At 38.2% G+C, this 17,141-nt stretch overlaps 1 protein-coding gene across 1 annotated transcript; it reads left to right on the forward strand.

The window, feature by feature from the left end:
• Positions 1 to 4,075: 4,075 nt before the first annotated feature.
• LOC140179070 (uncharacterized) lies at positions 4,076 to 7,740 on the forward strand. Its single transcript, XM_072217665.1, has 5 exons — positions 4,076 to 4,672; positions 4,772 to 5,320; positions 5,423 to 5,547; positions 5,658 to 5,901; positions 7,306 to 7,740. The coding sequence occupies exons 1-5, from the start codon at positions 4,076 to 4,078 to the stop codon at positions 7,738 to 7,740; spliced, it is 1,950 nt and encodes a 649-aa protein (XP_072073766.1).
• Positions 7,741 to 17,141: the final 9,401 nt, after the last annotated feature.

The raw sequence follows: 17,141 nt of genomic DNA on the forward strand, positions 1-17,141 counted from the left end.
AGTAGAAAAAGCCAATAGCCCTTAAAACCAAAAGGCAAGGGTAAAAAGGATCCAAGGCTTTGAGCATCAATGGATAGGAGGGCCCAAGGAAATTAAATCCAGGCCTAAGCGGCTAAATCAAGCTGTCCCTAACCATGTGCTTGTGTCATGAAGGTCCAAGTGAAAAGCTTGAGACTGAGTGGTTAAAGTCGTAATCCAAAGCAAAAAAGAGTGTGCTTAAGAGCTCTGGACACCACTAACTGGGGACTCTAGCAAAGCTGAGTCACAATCTGAAAAGGTTCACCCAGTCATGTGTCTGTGGCGTTTATGTATCCGGTGGTAATACTGGAAAACAAAGTGCTTAGGGCCACGGCCAAGACTCATAAGTAGCTGTGTTCAAGAATCAACATGCTTAACTAGGAGAGTCAATAACACTATCCGAAATTCTAAGTTCCTAGAAGACGCCAATCACTCTAAACTTCAAAGGAAAAAGTGAGATGCCAAAACTGTTCAGAAGCAAAAAGCTACAAGTCCCGCTCATCTAATTAAATTAATATTCATTGATATTCTGAAATTTATAGTATATTCTCTTCTTTTTATCCTATTTGATTTTCAGTTGCTTGGGGACAAGCAACAATTTAAGTTTGGTGTTGTGATGAGCGGATAATTTATACGCTTTTTGGCATTGTTTTTAGGTAGTTTTTAGTAAGTTTAAGCTACTTTTAGGGATGTTTTCATTAGTTTTTATGTTAAATTCACATTTCTGGACTTTACTATGAGTTTGTATATTTTTCTGTGATTTCAGGTAAATTCTGACTGAAATTGAGGGATTTGAGCAAAACTCTGAAGAAGGCTGACAAAAGGACTGCTGATGCTGTTGGAATCTGACCTCCCTGCACTCGAAATGGATTTTCTGGAGCTACAGAACTCCAATTGGCGCGCTCTCAACGGCGTTGGAAAGTAGACATCCAGAGCTTTCCAGCAATATATAATAGTCCATACTTTATTCGAAGAATGACGACGTAACTTGGCGTTGAACGCCAAGTTCATGCTGCTGTCTGGAGTTAAACGCCAGAAAAACGTCATGATTCGGAGTTGAACGCCCAAAACACGTCATAACTCGAAGTTCAACTCCAAGAGAAGTCTCAGCTCGTGGATTGATCAAGCTCAGCCCAAACATACACCAAGTGGACCCCGGAAGTGGATTTATGCATCAATTACTTACTCATGTAAACCCTAGTAGCTAGTCTAGTATAAATAGGACATTTAACTATTGTATTAGACATCTTTGGTCTCAGTTTTGTTTTATTCTTCATCCTAAGAGACTATTGATCACGTTAGGGGGGGCTGGCCATTCGGCCATGCCTGAACCTTTTGCTTATGTATTTTCAACGGTGGAGTTTCTGCACACCATAGATTAAGGGTGTGGAGCTCTGCTGTACCTCAAGTATTAATGAAGTTCTATTTTCTTTTATCCAAATCTCTCTTATTCTTATTCCAAGATATTCATTCGTACCCAAGAACATGATGAATGTGATGATAAGTAACCCTCATTATCATTCTCACTTATGAAACGCGCGTGATTGACAACCACTTCCGTTCTACATGCAACAGAGCTTGAATGCGTATCTCTTAGATTCCCCAACAGAATCTTCGTGGTATAAGCTAGATAGATGGCGGCATTTATGAGGATCCGGAAAGTCTCACCTTGTCTGTGGTATTCCGAGTAGGATCCTGGGAATCCGGAAAGTCTAACCTTGTCTGTGGTATTCCGAGTAGGATTCCGGTAATGAATGACTGTGACGTGCTTCAAACTTGCAAGTGCTGGGCGTTAGTGACAGACGCAAAAGAATCAAGGGATTCTATTCCAGTAGGAGCGGGAACCAACCAGTGATTAGCCGTACTGTGACAGAGTGCGTGAGCATTAGTTTTCACTGCGAGGATGGGATGTAGCCATCAACCATGGGTGATGCCTCCAGACGATTAGCCGTGCGAGTGACAGCCGCATAGGATCATTTTCCCGAGAGGATTGAAAGTAGCCACAGCTGATGGTGAACCCCTATACAAAGCTTGCCATGGAAAGGAGTAAGAAGGATTGAGTAGAACCAGTAGGAGAGCAGGCGTCCTTGAGCCATGCAGCATCTCCATTCGCTTATCTGAAATTCTCATCAATGAATCTGCATAAGTCTTCTATCTCGTTTATTATTTCTATTTTCTTATTTATATTTTCGAAAACCCATAAACCATTTTAATCTGCCTAACTGAGATTTGCAAGGTGACCATAGCTTGCTTCATACCAACAATCTCTGTGGGATCGACCCTTACTCACGTAAGGTTTATTACTTGGACGACCCAGTACACTTGCTGGTTAGTTGAACGGAGTTGTGAGCTTCTCTAACAATGCCTGAAACTCTTTTATCACAATTTCGTCCACCAATAGGCCCGCCTCTTCAGCCATTGTACTGCTGAGAATAGTTTGCATTTCCTCTACAACTCTGTCTCTCTCTGTTACCTCTTCCTTCCTAGTCCTTTTGGTCTTGGTGTTGTCTTGAAGCAATTATTATTCTTCTTCTTCCCCTGCAACTTTAATCATCAAAGTGTCATGTTCAGCCCTCTTCCTCTTGATATTAAATTTGCTTATGATCTCCATTGTGAGCCTCTTTTCCCACTCATCATACATAGCTTGTGTCTCTATTCTCCCACTTTTATCTTCATCCTCTTCCTCAGCTAGCTCCACAAAATATGTGCCTCCTCCTCCTGCTCTCTGTATAATTAAATTCTTCTCTTTTGCCATGCCATCTTTCTCTTTCTCCTTCTCCTGAGTGCCCCAATTTCCCTGATGTCCTCATTAGATTTTAAATAATTTCCTTTGTATTGTTGTACCGTTTCTCCTGCTGCATTTGTTGTATTTTTAGCACCAAAACTGGCCTTAAGAATCTCCTTTATTGTTTTTAGGCCCAATTCATCCTCCGTATTGTTGTCCTGCCTTCTACAACCCTTTTTTTGTATCTTTTTGGTCCACTTCCATGAGGCTTGTATGGTCCAAATTGTTTGGACTTACTACTTCTTGGTTAATGCTTTTCTATTCTCCCTGTTGTTTTTTCATCCAGTACCCAACTTCTATTCCCTCATTTTTTGGGCCGGCCCATTAGTATTCACTCCTCTTCTAGTTTTGATCGCATTTAAGTTATCCTCCTGATTACGAGGGATTTCTTCTACCTGCTCTGCAGCTCTGAGATTCATTTGTCCTAACTGCTCCTGATTTTCTGGTGCTACTTTTTTTTCCTTTTTTCTTCCTTCCCTCTTCTAGATTTCTACCTACTCCGCTGGTTGCAGATTTCTATTGTTCCTCCACTCTCTCATAGTTGTCCTGGATGTCACACGCCTCCGTCTCTTCATCCCCTTCTTGTGATTTGCTCTGCTTCCATCTTCTTCCCTCTCCCTTATTCAGAGATTCGGCTAGGTCTACCCCTAACCCATGAGTATATTTGGGTACGTCTGGATTCTACGCCGCCATGGCCATCTCTTTGTTGCATTCTTTTTTGCTGTGTATTATGACCCACAGTTCATACAGTAACAATCTTGAAGGTGCTCATATTTAAAATGAACCGAGATATTGGGAAGGTTTTTCCTTGCCATATAGAAACTGTGGGTAAAGGCTTGAGAATATCCACGTCTACCCTTACCCTTAGAAAAGTTCTCATGAGCACATGGTTCCTCATCGGATCTTCCACATTCAACGTGTTAGTGTAGTGTGCACCCATAGAACCTTCCAGTAACTGTAAATTAGTTATGCCTTAGGCAGTTGTGCCAGCTCATCCCCAAATTAGTTAAAACCTCCCTAACTAACTTGAGCTGCAACACCATACACACATACACACCTTCACTCTCTGTATATATGCACTTCAGTGCAGCAACCAAAAATATATTTTCTGTAATTCTGTTTTCTTTTTCTAAATCAACAATGCACTCTTCACCATTCTCTATGTTCTTCTCTCTCTTACTACTGCTTATTGTCGTTACTATACTCTGATTCTCTCTTCTTCAACATGCTACTAATACCTCACATGGTATCAGAGCTGCACGGTTCAGATCCATGGAAAACTCAATGTCTTCCGCTTCACAGAATCAAGAAACTAGAGCTTCACAGCTGCAACCAGCAGCTTCAATGGCGTCCATAGCGAATTTTCTAGCAACGATCAAGTTGGATGAGGACAACTTCAAAGCTTGGAAGCAACAAGCACTGGCGTGCGTTAAGGCCAACAAACTTCAAAGTCACATTACTGCTTTATCAATCCCAAGAAGATTCAATTCAGATAAAGACAAAATTGTCGGAAAAGTGTCACCTGATGAATGTTTGGTAGCCTGGATGCTCTCTGCCATGAACAAACCCTTTGTCAACAAGGTTGTAGAATTTGGATACGCACACGAGATCTGGGAAGTGTTGGAGGAGTACTTTGCTGCTAGGCAAAAATCAAAGATTCGAATGTTAAAAGTGCAGCTAAAGATGATCAAGAAACAAGGTGCCTCTGCAATTGAATACATCTCCAAGATCAACAAGGTTGCAAACTCTCTATCTGCTCTTGGAGCACCATTGTCAAATGAGGAACACATTGAAGCAGCGCTGCAAGGTTTGGGTGAGGACTTCAGTGCCTTCATAACTATGGTGAACTCCAAAATTGATCACATGACTGTTAGCGAGTTTGAATCCCAGCTTCTCTCCTAAGAAGAGGTAAATGAGAGATTTCGAAAGACAGATCTGACACTGGTGCACGCAAATCTGGCTCATAAGGAATCCAGCACAAGCAGAGCTGGAAACGAGTCTTCACTAGAGGAATCCTATCAGATCTACAACAATTATAGTAGAGGGCAATCTAGCATAAGGAGCAGGGGAAGAGGCTTTCGAGGAGGAAGGTCAGGGTGGCAAGGAAACAGACCTCAATGCCAGCTATGTGACAGAGTTGGGCACACTGTCTGGGAGTGCTTTCACCGGTCCAACCAGAACTACCAGAATCCACAACTACAGAGCTTCAACACTGGCCCTGCCCCACCAAATCTTGGTTTTCACCAGCAAGCTCAACACTCAAACAACACCAATCAAAATCCTCCTCAAGCCTTACTGGCCACCAACACCTGTGCTGACCAAGGGTGGTACCCAGACTCGGGAGCTTCCCACCACATTACATTCGATCAGATGAATCTGATCAACAGCTCTGAGTACATAAGTCCTGAGCAAGTGTTTGGAGGTAATGGCAAAGGTATGAGTATTGCTAACATTGGGAGATCAATCATGCATGCCTCTATGTCAAAAACCTTCTTTAACCTTCAGAATCTGCTTCATGTACCCACTATTTCTAAGAACCTAATCAGTGTTTCAAAATTTGCATTAGACAACAAAGTGTTCTTTGAATTTTGACCTCATTTATGTGTTGTGAAATGTCAGGAAACCAAGAAGACTCTGCTCCAGGGCAGGCTTAGCAATGGTTTGTATAAGTTTGATGATATACAAATACCAAGACCACTGTGGAATTGTAATAAAGCTCAACTACTTGATGTCGAGCAAAAAAAGTAAGCATGTGCAAATATTGCAAGAACAGAAAACAAAACAAAAAATAAAAGAGCCATAGGCAGCAATAATAAAGAACAAAAAATAGCAATGAGAGCAATAGCTTATGCAGATCCCTTGGTCAATCGGCAACTATTGACTCCAAAGCTGGTAGCATTGATTCTACAGCTAGAAATTCTTGTGTAATTTCGCATACCAAAACTGTCAGCAATAAGCATAATGCAATTGACAATGTCTATAAAGTTGATCATTTTGCAACTACTGATTCTTGTTGTGCAATTAGTAATTCCTGTAGTACACTTTATGATCCTTGTTGTGCAACTGACGATTCCTGTAATAATTTCCAAACTACAGCTGTTGATCATGAGCATCCCTTTTTTGATAATCCTTACAAAAATTTGCACTTTTACAATTCCAACCCCCCTGCTGCCACTTTCCCTCTCCTTCCTCATTTAGCCATTCAAAACAAACCTCCAGCCTTCCTTATAAAGGCCACAACCAACTTTGCCACCAAAGAGCACACTAATTCTGACCTAAAACACTCTCATAGTCAACCAACCACACCAAAACCAGATCACACTAATCCTAATTCAAAACACTCTCTTACCAAACAACCAGTCACAATAAGACCTTCCAAAATTAGTAACACCTCCCCAACAGATTCAGCCCCTAAATCTAACCCCACAGTATCCCTTGACCTTTAGCACCAAAGGCTTGGCCACCCCTCTCACTATATCACCAAAGCCATCCTCAAAAGCCTAAACATTCCCTTTACCTAAACCACCAACAACCCATGTAACCCCTGCCTCACCAGCAAACTACACCAGCTACCTTTTCCTCCCTCTCAAACCAAATACTCCCAGCCATTAGAATTAGTCTTCACTTACCTTTGGGGCCCCTCTCCTCAGCCCAGCAGATCTGGCTTCAGATACTATGCATGCTTCATTGATGCATACAGTAGGTATACCTGTACTTACCTTCTCAAAACCAAGAGCCAAACCTTTCAAGCCTTTCTTCAGTACAAAGCAATGATTGAAACCAAAATCGGCCAAAAATTGAAAGCTCTCCAAACAAATAATGGAGGCAAATACCTATCCAACTCCTTCAAAAAATACCTTACCGACCAAGGAATAACTCACAGACTTACCTGTCCTCACACTCATCAGCAAAACGGGATTGTTGAGAGAAAACACAGACACTTAGTATAAACCTCTCTCACCCTTCTCTCACAAGCTTCCCTACCTCTTTCCTTTTGGGATGAGGCAGTTCTCACCTCAACCTATCTAATCATCAGACTTCCATACCAGTCCTAAACCTCAAAACACCACTAGAAGTGCTATTCAACATCACACCCAATTATGCTGTCCTAAAACCTTTTGGATGCCTTTGTTACCCTTGGCTTAGACCTTACAATAAGCATAAATTCAACTACCACTCTACAAAATGCATTTTTCTAGGGTATTCCTGTAACCATAAGGGCTACAAATGCTTATCTCCCTCAGGCAAAGTATACATCACAAGAAATGTTGTCTTCTACGAACATGAATTTCCTTATCCAACACTTTTCAACAATAAAAAAATCAAACCAGCCTCACCAGCCTACCACCATCCCTTCAACCACATACATCTTTAACCCCTGTTGCATAGACACTCATGATTTATCTCCCACTAATAGCAATATTGTATCTATGCCATTAAATTTTTCACCTGTTCCTGACACTGTTGTACATGCAGATTCTGTTGAAAGAATTTCCTTGTAGGTTGCACCTAGTTCAAGTGTACAGCCTTCAAGTGCTGCCTTACCTACTACTATACCTCAGCTCTCCAATACAGCATCTTCTGAGCCTACTGAACATCTACGCTCTGCTGAAACTATTGTCACTAGTCCCAACATTCAACCTTCCAATGCTGCTCTGCCTGCAGCTCCCCAAAATAGGCATCCCATGATGACTAGAAGCAAGTGTGGAGTATTCAAGCCAAAAGCCTTCAGTGCCAAAATAAATACTGATCCAGGCTCTGCCTACAGCACACCATCGTCAGTTGCTGAGGCTGTAGCAACCCCAGACTGGAAGAAGGCCATGGAGGAGGAATACTCGGCCCTAATTAAAAATTGCACATGGCAGCTAGTTGACCCCCCCTCTGCAATCAAATCCTATTGGCTGCATATGGGTCTTCAAGGTGAAGAAGAACACTAATGGGACAGTCCAGAAATACAAGGCACGCCTTGTAGCCAAGGGCTTCCATAAAAAATAAGGTGTTGATTACGATCAAATCTTCAGTCCTGTGGTCAGACCAGCCTCTATTCGGGTTATGCTTAGTGTGGCTCTCACCAATGGCTGGAAAATTCTCCAGTTTGACTTCAACAATTCCTTTCTCAATGGAGATCTCCATGAAACCGTGTACATGCAGCAACTAGAAGGCTTCGCATCCTCAAACCCTTATCAAGTTTGCAAGCTTCAAAGGTCCTTCTATGGCCTCAAGCAGGCTCCTCCAGCCTGGTTTACAAAACTAAGCTCTGCTCTCCAAAAATTTGGCTTCACAAGTACTTAGTCTGATGTCTCCTTATTCACAAGATTCACCTCCTCTTCCTCCACTTACATCTTGGTGTATGTCAACGATATCCTGGTCACTGGCAATTCGAAAAAGGAAATCAAGGAACTTGTTCATCAACTTCACAACACCTTCTCCCTAAAAGAGCTGAATGAGATGCACTACTTCCTTGGCATTGAAGTAGCCAAGACCCCAAATGACTCAATCACCCTGAAGCAGACAAAGTACATCAGAGATCTCCTGAGACGAGTTTAAATGGGTAATGCAAAACCTGTGCCCACCCCCATGAGTTCATCACTGAAGCTATCCGCCTTTGGAGATGGTGCATTCAGCAATCCATCTTTATACAGGTCCATTGTAGGTGGCTTGCAGTATGCCACAATCACAAGACCTGAAATCTCCTTCTCAGTGAATTAAGAGGCACAATTTCTCTATAACCTTCTTTAATCTCATTGGAAGGCAGTCAAAAGAATTCTTCGATACCTAATAGGCACAGCGCAGTATGGTCTGAGATTCAGCAGGTCTACAAGTCTCAAAATCTATGAATTCTGTGACTCCGATTGAGCTAGTGACATTGACTATCGCAAATCAACTAATGGTTATGATATCTATCTTGGGTCAAATTTAGTTTTCTGGCCAGTAAGAAGCAAATAGCAGTCTCTAAAGGCAGCACAGAGGCCGACTTCAGAGGAATAGCAGATGCTGTAACTGAAATTATCTGGCTGTAAAACCACAACCAGAACGCAGTTCTCCTATCTGCCAATCCAATTCTGCACAACAAGTTGAAACACTTTGCACTTAACCAGTCTTTTGTTCAAGACTATATCTCAAGGAAGGAAAATTTCGTTAAACACATTCCAGCAACCAAACCTTTCTCAGCAGCAGCCTTCCTTAAGTTTAGAAGCCTGTTAATAGTTTTTTATGTAGAATCCTAGAAGGCCCTTGTTTTGAGGGAGCATGTTAGTATAGTGTGCACCCCTAAAACCTTCCCATAACTGTAAATTAGTTATGCCTTAGACAGTTGTGCCAGCTCATCCCCAAATTAGATAAAACCTCCCTAACTAACTTGAGCTGCAACACCATACACACCTTCACTCCCGGTATATATGCACTTTAGTGCAGCAACTAAAAATATCTTTTCTGTTTTCTGATTTCTTCTTCCAAATTAACAATGCACTCTTCACCATTCTCTCTGTTCTTCTATCTCTTAATACTGCTTATTGTCTTTACTGTACTCCATTCTCTCTTCTTCAACACGCTATGATACCTCACACAACGTACATAATTTAATATATGTGAATTTTACTATACCCTTCCAATTTTAAAGGGTAACTTATTCTTGTTACATACCACAGTATTAGTAGTTGAATTAAATTGGTTTTGTTATGGTTAAATTTAACTTTTTATTTAATCTAAATTTTGATAAACCAACTATAACTAGGTATGGTATAATTCTTTTTGTAATTTATAAAAATCATTAAAAAAAATTCATTTTGTAATTTATTCTTTCTCAAACCACGTATTTATTAATTATTTCAAACAACAAAAAATCTTAAAAAATAAAATAAAACAAATATAAAAAAATTATTTATTAATCATTTTGTAATTTTTTTTCTCAACTCACATATTTATTAATTATTTATTAGTTTAATATTGATGATAATTAATTATGACAAGAGTACATGAAAAATACATAAAGACTACATAATATTAATAGGCAATATGAATTTTATTACTAATATCTTTGATTTTTTAAATGAAATTTATTTTCAAGGCCTTGCGTTTTTTCTTAAAACTAGGTAACCTTATTCAAATAATATTTCGTTCGATTTAGAGGTAATTTAGAAATTTAATACTAATTATCACCACAATATTCATATTTATGATATCTTATTTGCTCATATTGAACTATATCATTTATTGAATATTAATAGGTAATTTTGTATACACAGTATATAATTATATACACTATTGTGTTAATTAATATCATAAGGTTAATTCTTTGTAAAGAAATATGATATAATTTTTAAAATAATAGCTTAGCATAATGTATTTCAATTAATTTTTTTAACACATAACTAGTAATATTATTATTTAAAAAAAAAATTCAACAATTTTGTTTAGTGCAGTATAATTCAAATTCTATATATAGGAATTTGTATGTAAATCGAATGAGTGTGAGTCGATTTACTGCATATTTACGTGTAAATTGAAATATTTACTATGGACGATTAAACCTAATATTTTCTTTTTCAACTGATTTAATTACGTTTTTTACCATACAATCTAAGTAAACATGGACAATGATCAAATAAATTTGCTCGTTAAAAGTTGGAATAATGAAGATCAAACATGAAGGCTCAAATCTCAGACAATTAAGTAGCATGGTTAAGATTCAGAATTATATTTATTAACTAGAGATTATAACTAAAATTTTAGTTTTTAGATAAAAAATTTTAATATCTATATTAAAACCTCAAAAAAATTCTGTAACTACTTTATGACTCGCATTTCGTCTCTACAATTTTTTAGAATACAACTTCTTATCTTGTAAGGATGTAAATTACTTTTGAATAATAGTATCATCTGTAAGACAGTTTTACCATAAAATTAAATTAAAAAATTAAATCAAAATGTTAAACAAAAAATATATAGCTTAATGATATAATAATAATGGTATGTCCCATTTTATTTTAAAAGTAAAAAAAAATATAGCACATACTTTTTTTTTCTCAATGTTAAATAAGAGATAGATATATATGTAATTTGACAAGAGAAAATATTGGGGATCAACACACTCAGCCAACTTAAACAATTTATTTAAAAGTTAATTTTATTTTTTTTTAAATTAAGTTTTAAATAATTAAGATTAATCAGATTTTGAATAATTAAGATTAGGCAATGTAACCTCCTTTAAATCCAGTAATCGCTGTGTGGACAGGAACTCTTTCATCACGTCAACATTCTATCACACAGAAATTTTGCTGCCGTTGCATCTCTTGCACCGCAGTGCACCATGCGGTTGTCGCTGAAGGGGCTTCTCGCACGAGTTCTGCATGCGTTCCTTCACGTCCTCACATCATCGCTACAATGAGTTTTTGCGTGAGTGACGCAATCGCTCTCCCCTAAAGCTGCTATTGCTACATCGTCGTTCGACGTGTCGTAACGCCGTGATCATCGTGCGTCGCCGTTCACCATGTCGTGTCGCACTCCTTCATCTATCTCATGCTTCCTATCGTGGCACCGTTGCTAATCACTTCTCCATCGCGTCGCCGTCTTCCCTTTCGCCGCACTCTCATTTTTTATGTAATTTGAATGTTTTTTTCATGTAATTTAGATATTTTTTCAAATGATTTAGATATTTTTTAAGTAAATACCAAATCAGTACTCGAAAGATTCTGGCGGTGATAAAATGGTACTTGACTTTTGTTATTGACAAAATAGTCCATAAAAGAGTTTAAAATTTGACAAGCGTGTCTCCGAACTCGCCGGAGCAAAGCTCGAGCAAGCATAATGCTGACATGGCCACCGCATTCTGGTGACCTGGCAAACCGTTTCCCAAACCCTAATCCCTTCCTCCCAACGCAGACTCCCCCTCCATCTCCCTCCCCATCGCAGCCCTCCCCCTACCCATCGCTGCCCTCTCCCTTCCTAACGCACACTCCCCCTCCTTCTCTCCATCGCAGCCGTTACCCTACCTAATGCACACTCCCTCCCCATCGCAGCTTCTTCCCCAACACACACTCTCCTTTACTTCTGCCTCCCTAATTGTAGTAGTAAAAGCAGCAATAACAGTAGAAACAACATCATCGAAATTCCAAATAGAACTAACAGAAGAACCTGCACATTTAGAACCTAACCTTGCTTGTTCCTCCTTCTCTCTTTTTTCTCTTTCCTTCTTTCTCTTCACGAAGGACCATAACAATAATAATAACAATATCCATTCACACACACACATACACACATTTACACAAACACGTAACATGCATATATAAATATAAAGAGAGAAAGAGAGAAAAGTTGGGAAGCTGAGGAGATGCGGCTATTCCAGGCCTTGTTGTAGCTCCGATGGTGATGACGGTAGTCCTTGATGGTGTTCTTGCAGTTGAGGTTGCTGTTGTTGTTGAAGTTGTTACTGCGATTGGGAGAGAGAGGAAAGTGTGTGTTGGGGTTGTTGTTGCTGTTGAGGTGATTATTTATGCGAGTTGTGGTGTTGAGGGAGGGGGGAGTGTGCGTTGGAGATGGGGCTGTGATGGGAGGGAGAAGGAGGGAGGCTGCGATGGGGAGGAAGAGGGATGTGATAGGAAGGGAGATGGGGGAGGAGTTTGCGTTGGGAAGAAGAAATTAGGGTTTGAGGGATGGTTTGTCAGGTCACTAGAATATAGAGGTGGCAAAACAGGTTGAATCCATTGGACCGACCCGCTAAACCCGCTAAAAAAAGGCGGGTCGAGTTAGGATTTGGAGCCCGCCAACCCGCACCGTCAAATTGGCGGGTTTTGGCGGGGCAGGACAGGCCAGTCCGTCGGGGCGAAAATTTTTATTTTTTATTTTTTATTAAATAAAAGAGTGATTGCTATTATAATATTAATAATTATAGAATTTTCAAACACTTTTTTTGTTTTTGTTTTTATTCTTCTTTTAGTTATTAATTTTATTTATTTTATTTTACAATTTCGTATATTTGTTCAAATTATGTGACTTGTTTTTTAAAATAAAGATGGTTTTATTGATAAATATTATTTTCAATAATTTTATTGAAGTTAAAAATTAAAAAAATAATAAAAATATTATATTATAATTTGACTATTTTTTATTTGTCTTTAATTTTTTAATTATTATCTTTTAATTATTTTTAATGAATTTTATTTAAACAAAAAAAGTCAAGCGGGTTAACCCGCCGACCCGCCAATTCGCCATAAAGTGGGACAGGCTAGCATTTTGAACCCATCTTAATTGGCGGGGCGGGCCGGTCCACCCCATTTATTGGATGGGCCTAGACGGGACGGGACGGGTTGGGACGGGCCGACCCGCTTTGCCACTCTTACTAGAATACGATAGCCACGTCAGCATTGTGTTTGCCAAAAATTTGCTCCAGCGAGTTCGGAGATACGCTTGTCAAATTTTTTAATTTTTTAGGAACTATTTTGTCAATAGTAAAAGTCAAATACCATTTGATCAGCGTCAGAATCTTTCGGATACCGATTTAGTATCTACTTCAGATATTTTTTAATATTATAGATCTTTTTGTCCCTTAGTAAAAAATAAATTGAAATTTAAAATACATAAAAATATCCAATTACAAAAAAAACCGCAACCTTTTGAATTTTTTAATGTAATTTAAATATTTTTTTATATAATTTAAATTTTTTATATATTATAAATGTTTTTTTATCTCTTAGTAAAAATATATTAGAAATTAGATACAAATGTTCCTTCAAAGAAAAAAATATTTAACAACGGTCAACATAAGTTATATATAAAAATGTCAATTAGAAGGTTTGGTTATTTATGTATATAACAATCTGTCATATATATTTTTGGTAGGAATAAATTAGGATAACAAATCAAGCGGTTATATTAGGAAAAGATTTGTTGTGATTTGTTGATATATATATATATGAAAGTTTGTATCAAAGAGAAAACAGACCGATTACCATTATTTAGTTCAAATCTTTATAAAAATCTTCAAGTCTCGTTCTGACATATGGCCTAGTTTGTAATGTCATATCATCGTCATTTTTTTTGTCTTGTTGAAGCAACTGATGCCTCTGCCTCTTGTAAAGTATCTCCCACAAGCATGTATAAATTTGCTATAATCTTTTCTGTTTTTATTACCACAAGAGCTCCTTTACAACTTTCAAGATCCCACCTTCAATATGGATCTTGCAGCCAAGTTCATCCAATTGCCCAATCGACAACAAATTCTTCTTCAAGCATTTCACGTGTTTTACCCCTTTAAGTGAACGAATAGAACCATCAAACATTTTTATTTTGACAGTACCCATTCCAACAATTTCTAAGGCATGATCATTTTTCATAAACACCGATCCTTCCAAGACAGGTTCATATGTACAAAATCAATCACGATGAGGAGTCATGTGCCATGTTGCTCCTGAATCAACAATCCAAACATCAGTGAGCTGTTTGCTGCCTTTAGAACCAATTGTTGCTTCGCCATACAGGATTTTTCCATTATCAGAGGTGCTCGCAACACATCCTTGAGAAATTAATCCTTCTGGAACCTTCTCTATACTCTTCTTATTCCAACAATCTTTTTTGAAATGCCTTCTCTTACCACAATTGTAGCATTTGACCTGCTTCTTACTTTATGACTTTGGTCTACTTTGACTCCCACTGGAACCACGCTTCATTGATCTCCCTCTTGTCATCAACAAAGCATCTGCTTGTTTTGAGCTCTCTAATCTATCTTCCTTATTCTTGCGCCTAGATTCTTCTTCAAGAACCGCAACAGCCATGTCATCAAAAGAAACATAATCAGTCAAAACATTATTAGTTAAGTTAATGATAAGCTGATCATATGAATCTGGTAGACTTTGAAGTAAGAGCTCTGTACGTTCGTTTTCCGCTATGGTATATTCCAACGATGAGAGGTGGGGAAATAGTGTATTTAGATTGTTGAGGTGATCCGTTGCCGACGTGGACTCACTCATTTGAAGAGTATAAAGTCTTCTTTTCAAGAATATCTTGTTGTGAAGTGACTTGACTTCATATAATTTGGTGAGAGCATCCTAAATTTCGTTTGTTGTCTTTTTCTCTGCTACACTTGATAAAACTGAGTCAGCTAGTGCCAAGTGTAAGTTTGCAACAACATTGTTGTCCATCTCCTTCCATTTTTCATTTGTAATTCCAGTGGGTCTACCTTCAATTGCTGTCACGCAATTGTCTTTTCTCATAATGGCTTTTATCTTCAATTTTCATATGGAAAAATTACTCCCACTAAATTTTGGAATTTCATACTTTGCGGCCATTTTTTTAGAGGGTAACTCGTAGCGAAAAAAAAAATATATTAATCAGCAACCTTTGGCTTTGATACCACTGTTAGGTACCAGACAAATGACACAGCAAAATATAGATATGAAAAATTAGAAATTTGTATAAAATATGGAAACAATTGAATAACTTTCTTTGAGAATTACAACTTCTCTCTATCACAAGGAGACCACAATAACACTCTCTCTTGACAAAAAGAGAACACACTTCTCTCTACATATAGAAGAAAACTACTCAAAGAAATATTATATTATTCTATCTGGATGACTTGATTGAAATGAATTAAAGAAAACCTCAATTTATAGGTGAGTCTCTTTAATATGAACCATCCGTCAATTAGAGGTATATAATTCTTCTCTTTTTCAACCATTAAAATCCTATGGTTATAAACTAGGATTGTTTATTACCTTTCATTTTATTTAGTTTTTATTTATTTATTTATTTTCTAAAATTAGCTTTACTAATTTTCACACTCTTGCGGTAATAAAAGCAGAAAAAATTGCAGCAAATCTATATATGCTTGTGGGAGATACTTTGCAAGAGGCAGAGGCATCAGTTGCTTCAACAAGTCAAGAAGAAATGACAATGATATGTCATTGCAAACTAGACCACATGTCAGAACGAGGCTTGAAGATTCTTGTAGAACGTAATCTCATTCCCAAGCTCAAATCGGTAAACTTACCGTTTTGTAAGCACTGCGTTACAAGCAAACAACATAGATTGACGTTTGGTAGATCAACTTCTCGGAGCAAGCATATATTGGAGTTGATTCATTCTGATGTGTGGAAATCGCCAGAGATGTCCCTAGGAGGAGTAAATATCTTGTATCATTTATTGATGATTACTCTAAGAGGCTATGAGTGTACCCGATCAAGAAGAAGTCAGACGTGTTTGCGATGTTCAAAGAGTTCAAAGCAAAGTTAGAACTTGAATCTGGAAAGAAGATCAAGTGTTTAAGGACAGATAATGGAGAATATGTCGATGGTGATTTTCTAACATTTTGCAAGCAAGCAGGTATTCAACGGCAATTCACAGTTGCATATACGCCTCAGCAAAATGGTGTAGCAGAGCGAATGAATAGGACTCTCCTAGAAAGAGCATGAGCTATATTGCAAACTGCAAGTTTAGCTAAGTCTTTTTGGGAAGAAGCTGTTAAAACCGCTTGTTATGTGATAAATCGGTCACCATCAACTGCAATTGGGTTGAAGACACCAATGGAGATGTGGAAAGGTAAGCCACCTAATTATTCTTCTTTACATATATTTGGTTGTCCTGTGTACGTGATGTACAATTCCAGGAAAAAACAAAGCTGGACCCAAAGTCTAGAAAATGTATATTCTTCGATTATGCTGACGGAATTAAGGGGTATTGCCTGTGGGATCCCACTGCTCGCAAGGTAGTTGTCAGTAGAGATGTAATATTTGCAGAAGATGAATTGCAAAAGAAACAAGAAAATGATAGCACTGTTAAAGAGATAACCACTGTTCAAATAGATGAAAAATTCAAAGAAGATGATCTTTTTGAAGTAGAACCACAGCACGAAGAACAAGAAGCAGAGGCCAATGACATAGAAGTTCGTCAATCCACTCGACAAAGAAGAACACCATCATGGCACTCAAATTATGTTTTAACAAACCATGATGCATATTGTCTTTTGACAGAAGATGGAGAGCCAACAACTTTTTTGGAGGCTATGCGCAATCCAGACGCTTCTATGTGGATGACAGCAATGCAAGAAGAAATTGAGGCATTACATAGGAACCATAACTGGAAACTTGTTGAACTTCCAGCACGTCAGAAAGCCATTGGTAACAAATGGGTTTACAAGATCAAACGAGATAGTAATGATCAGGTGGAACGATATCGTGCAAGATTGGTTGTCAAGGGATATGCTCAGAAAGAAGATGTTGACTTCAATGAAATATTTTCTCTAGTGGCGGGACTAACGACTATTAGAGTAGTTTTGGCTATGTGTGCTGTATTTGATTTACATCTAGAGCAATTAGATTTAAAGACTGCTTTTCTTCATGGAGAA

This window comes from Arachis hypogaea, chromosome 15 (genome assembly GCF_003086295.3).
Source record: "Arachis hypogaea cultivar Tifrunner chromosome 15, arahy.Tifrunner.gnm2.J5K5, whole genome shotgun sequence".
NCBI lineage: Eukaryota > Viridiplantae > Streptophyta > Magnoliopsida > Fabales > Fabaceae > Arachis > Arachis hypogaea.

Bases quoted from the DNA above. Each gene is read 5' to 3' on its own strand.
- LOC140179070 (XM_072217665.1), top strand. From the start codon at position 4,076: ATGGAAAACTCAATGTCTTCCGCTTCACAGAATCAAGAAACTAGAGCT. The intron at 4,673-4,771 runs GTTAGCGAGTTT...CTGGCTCATAAG, and splicing joins CCAAAATTGATCACATGACT to GAATCCAGCACAAGCAGAGC. The intron at 5,321-5,422 runs GTACCCACTATT...GTGAAATGTCAG, and splicing joins ACCTTCAGAATCTGCTTCAT to GAAACCAAGAAGACTCTGCT.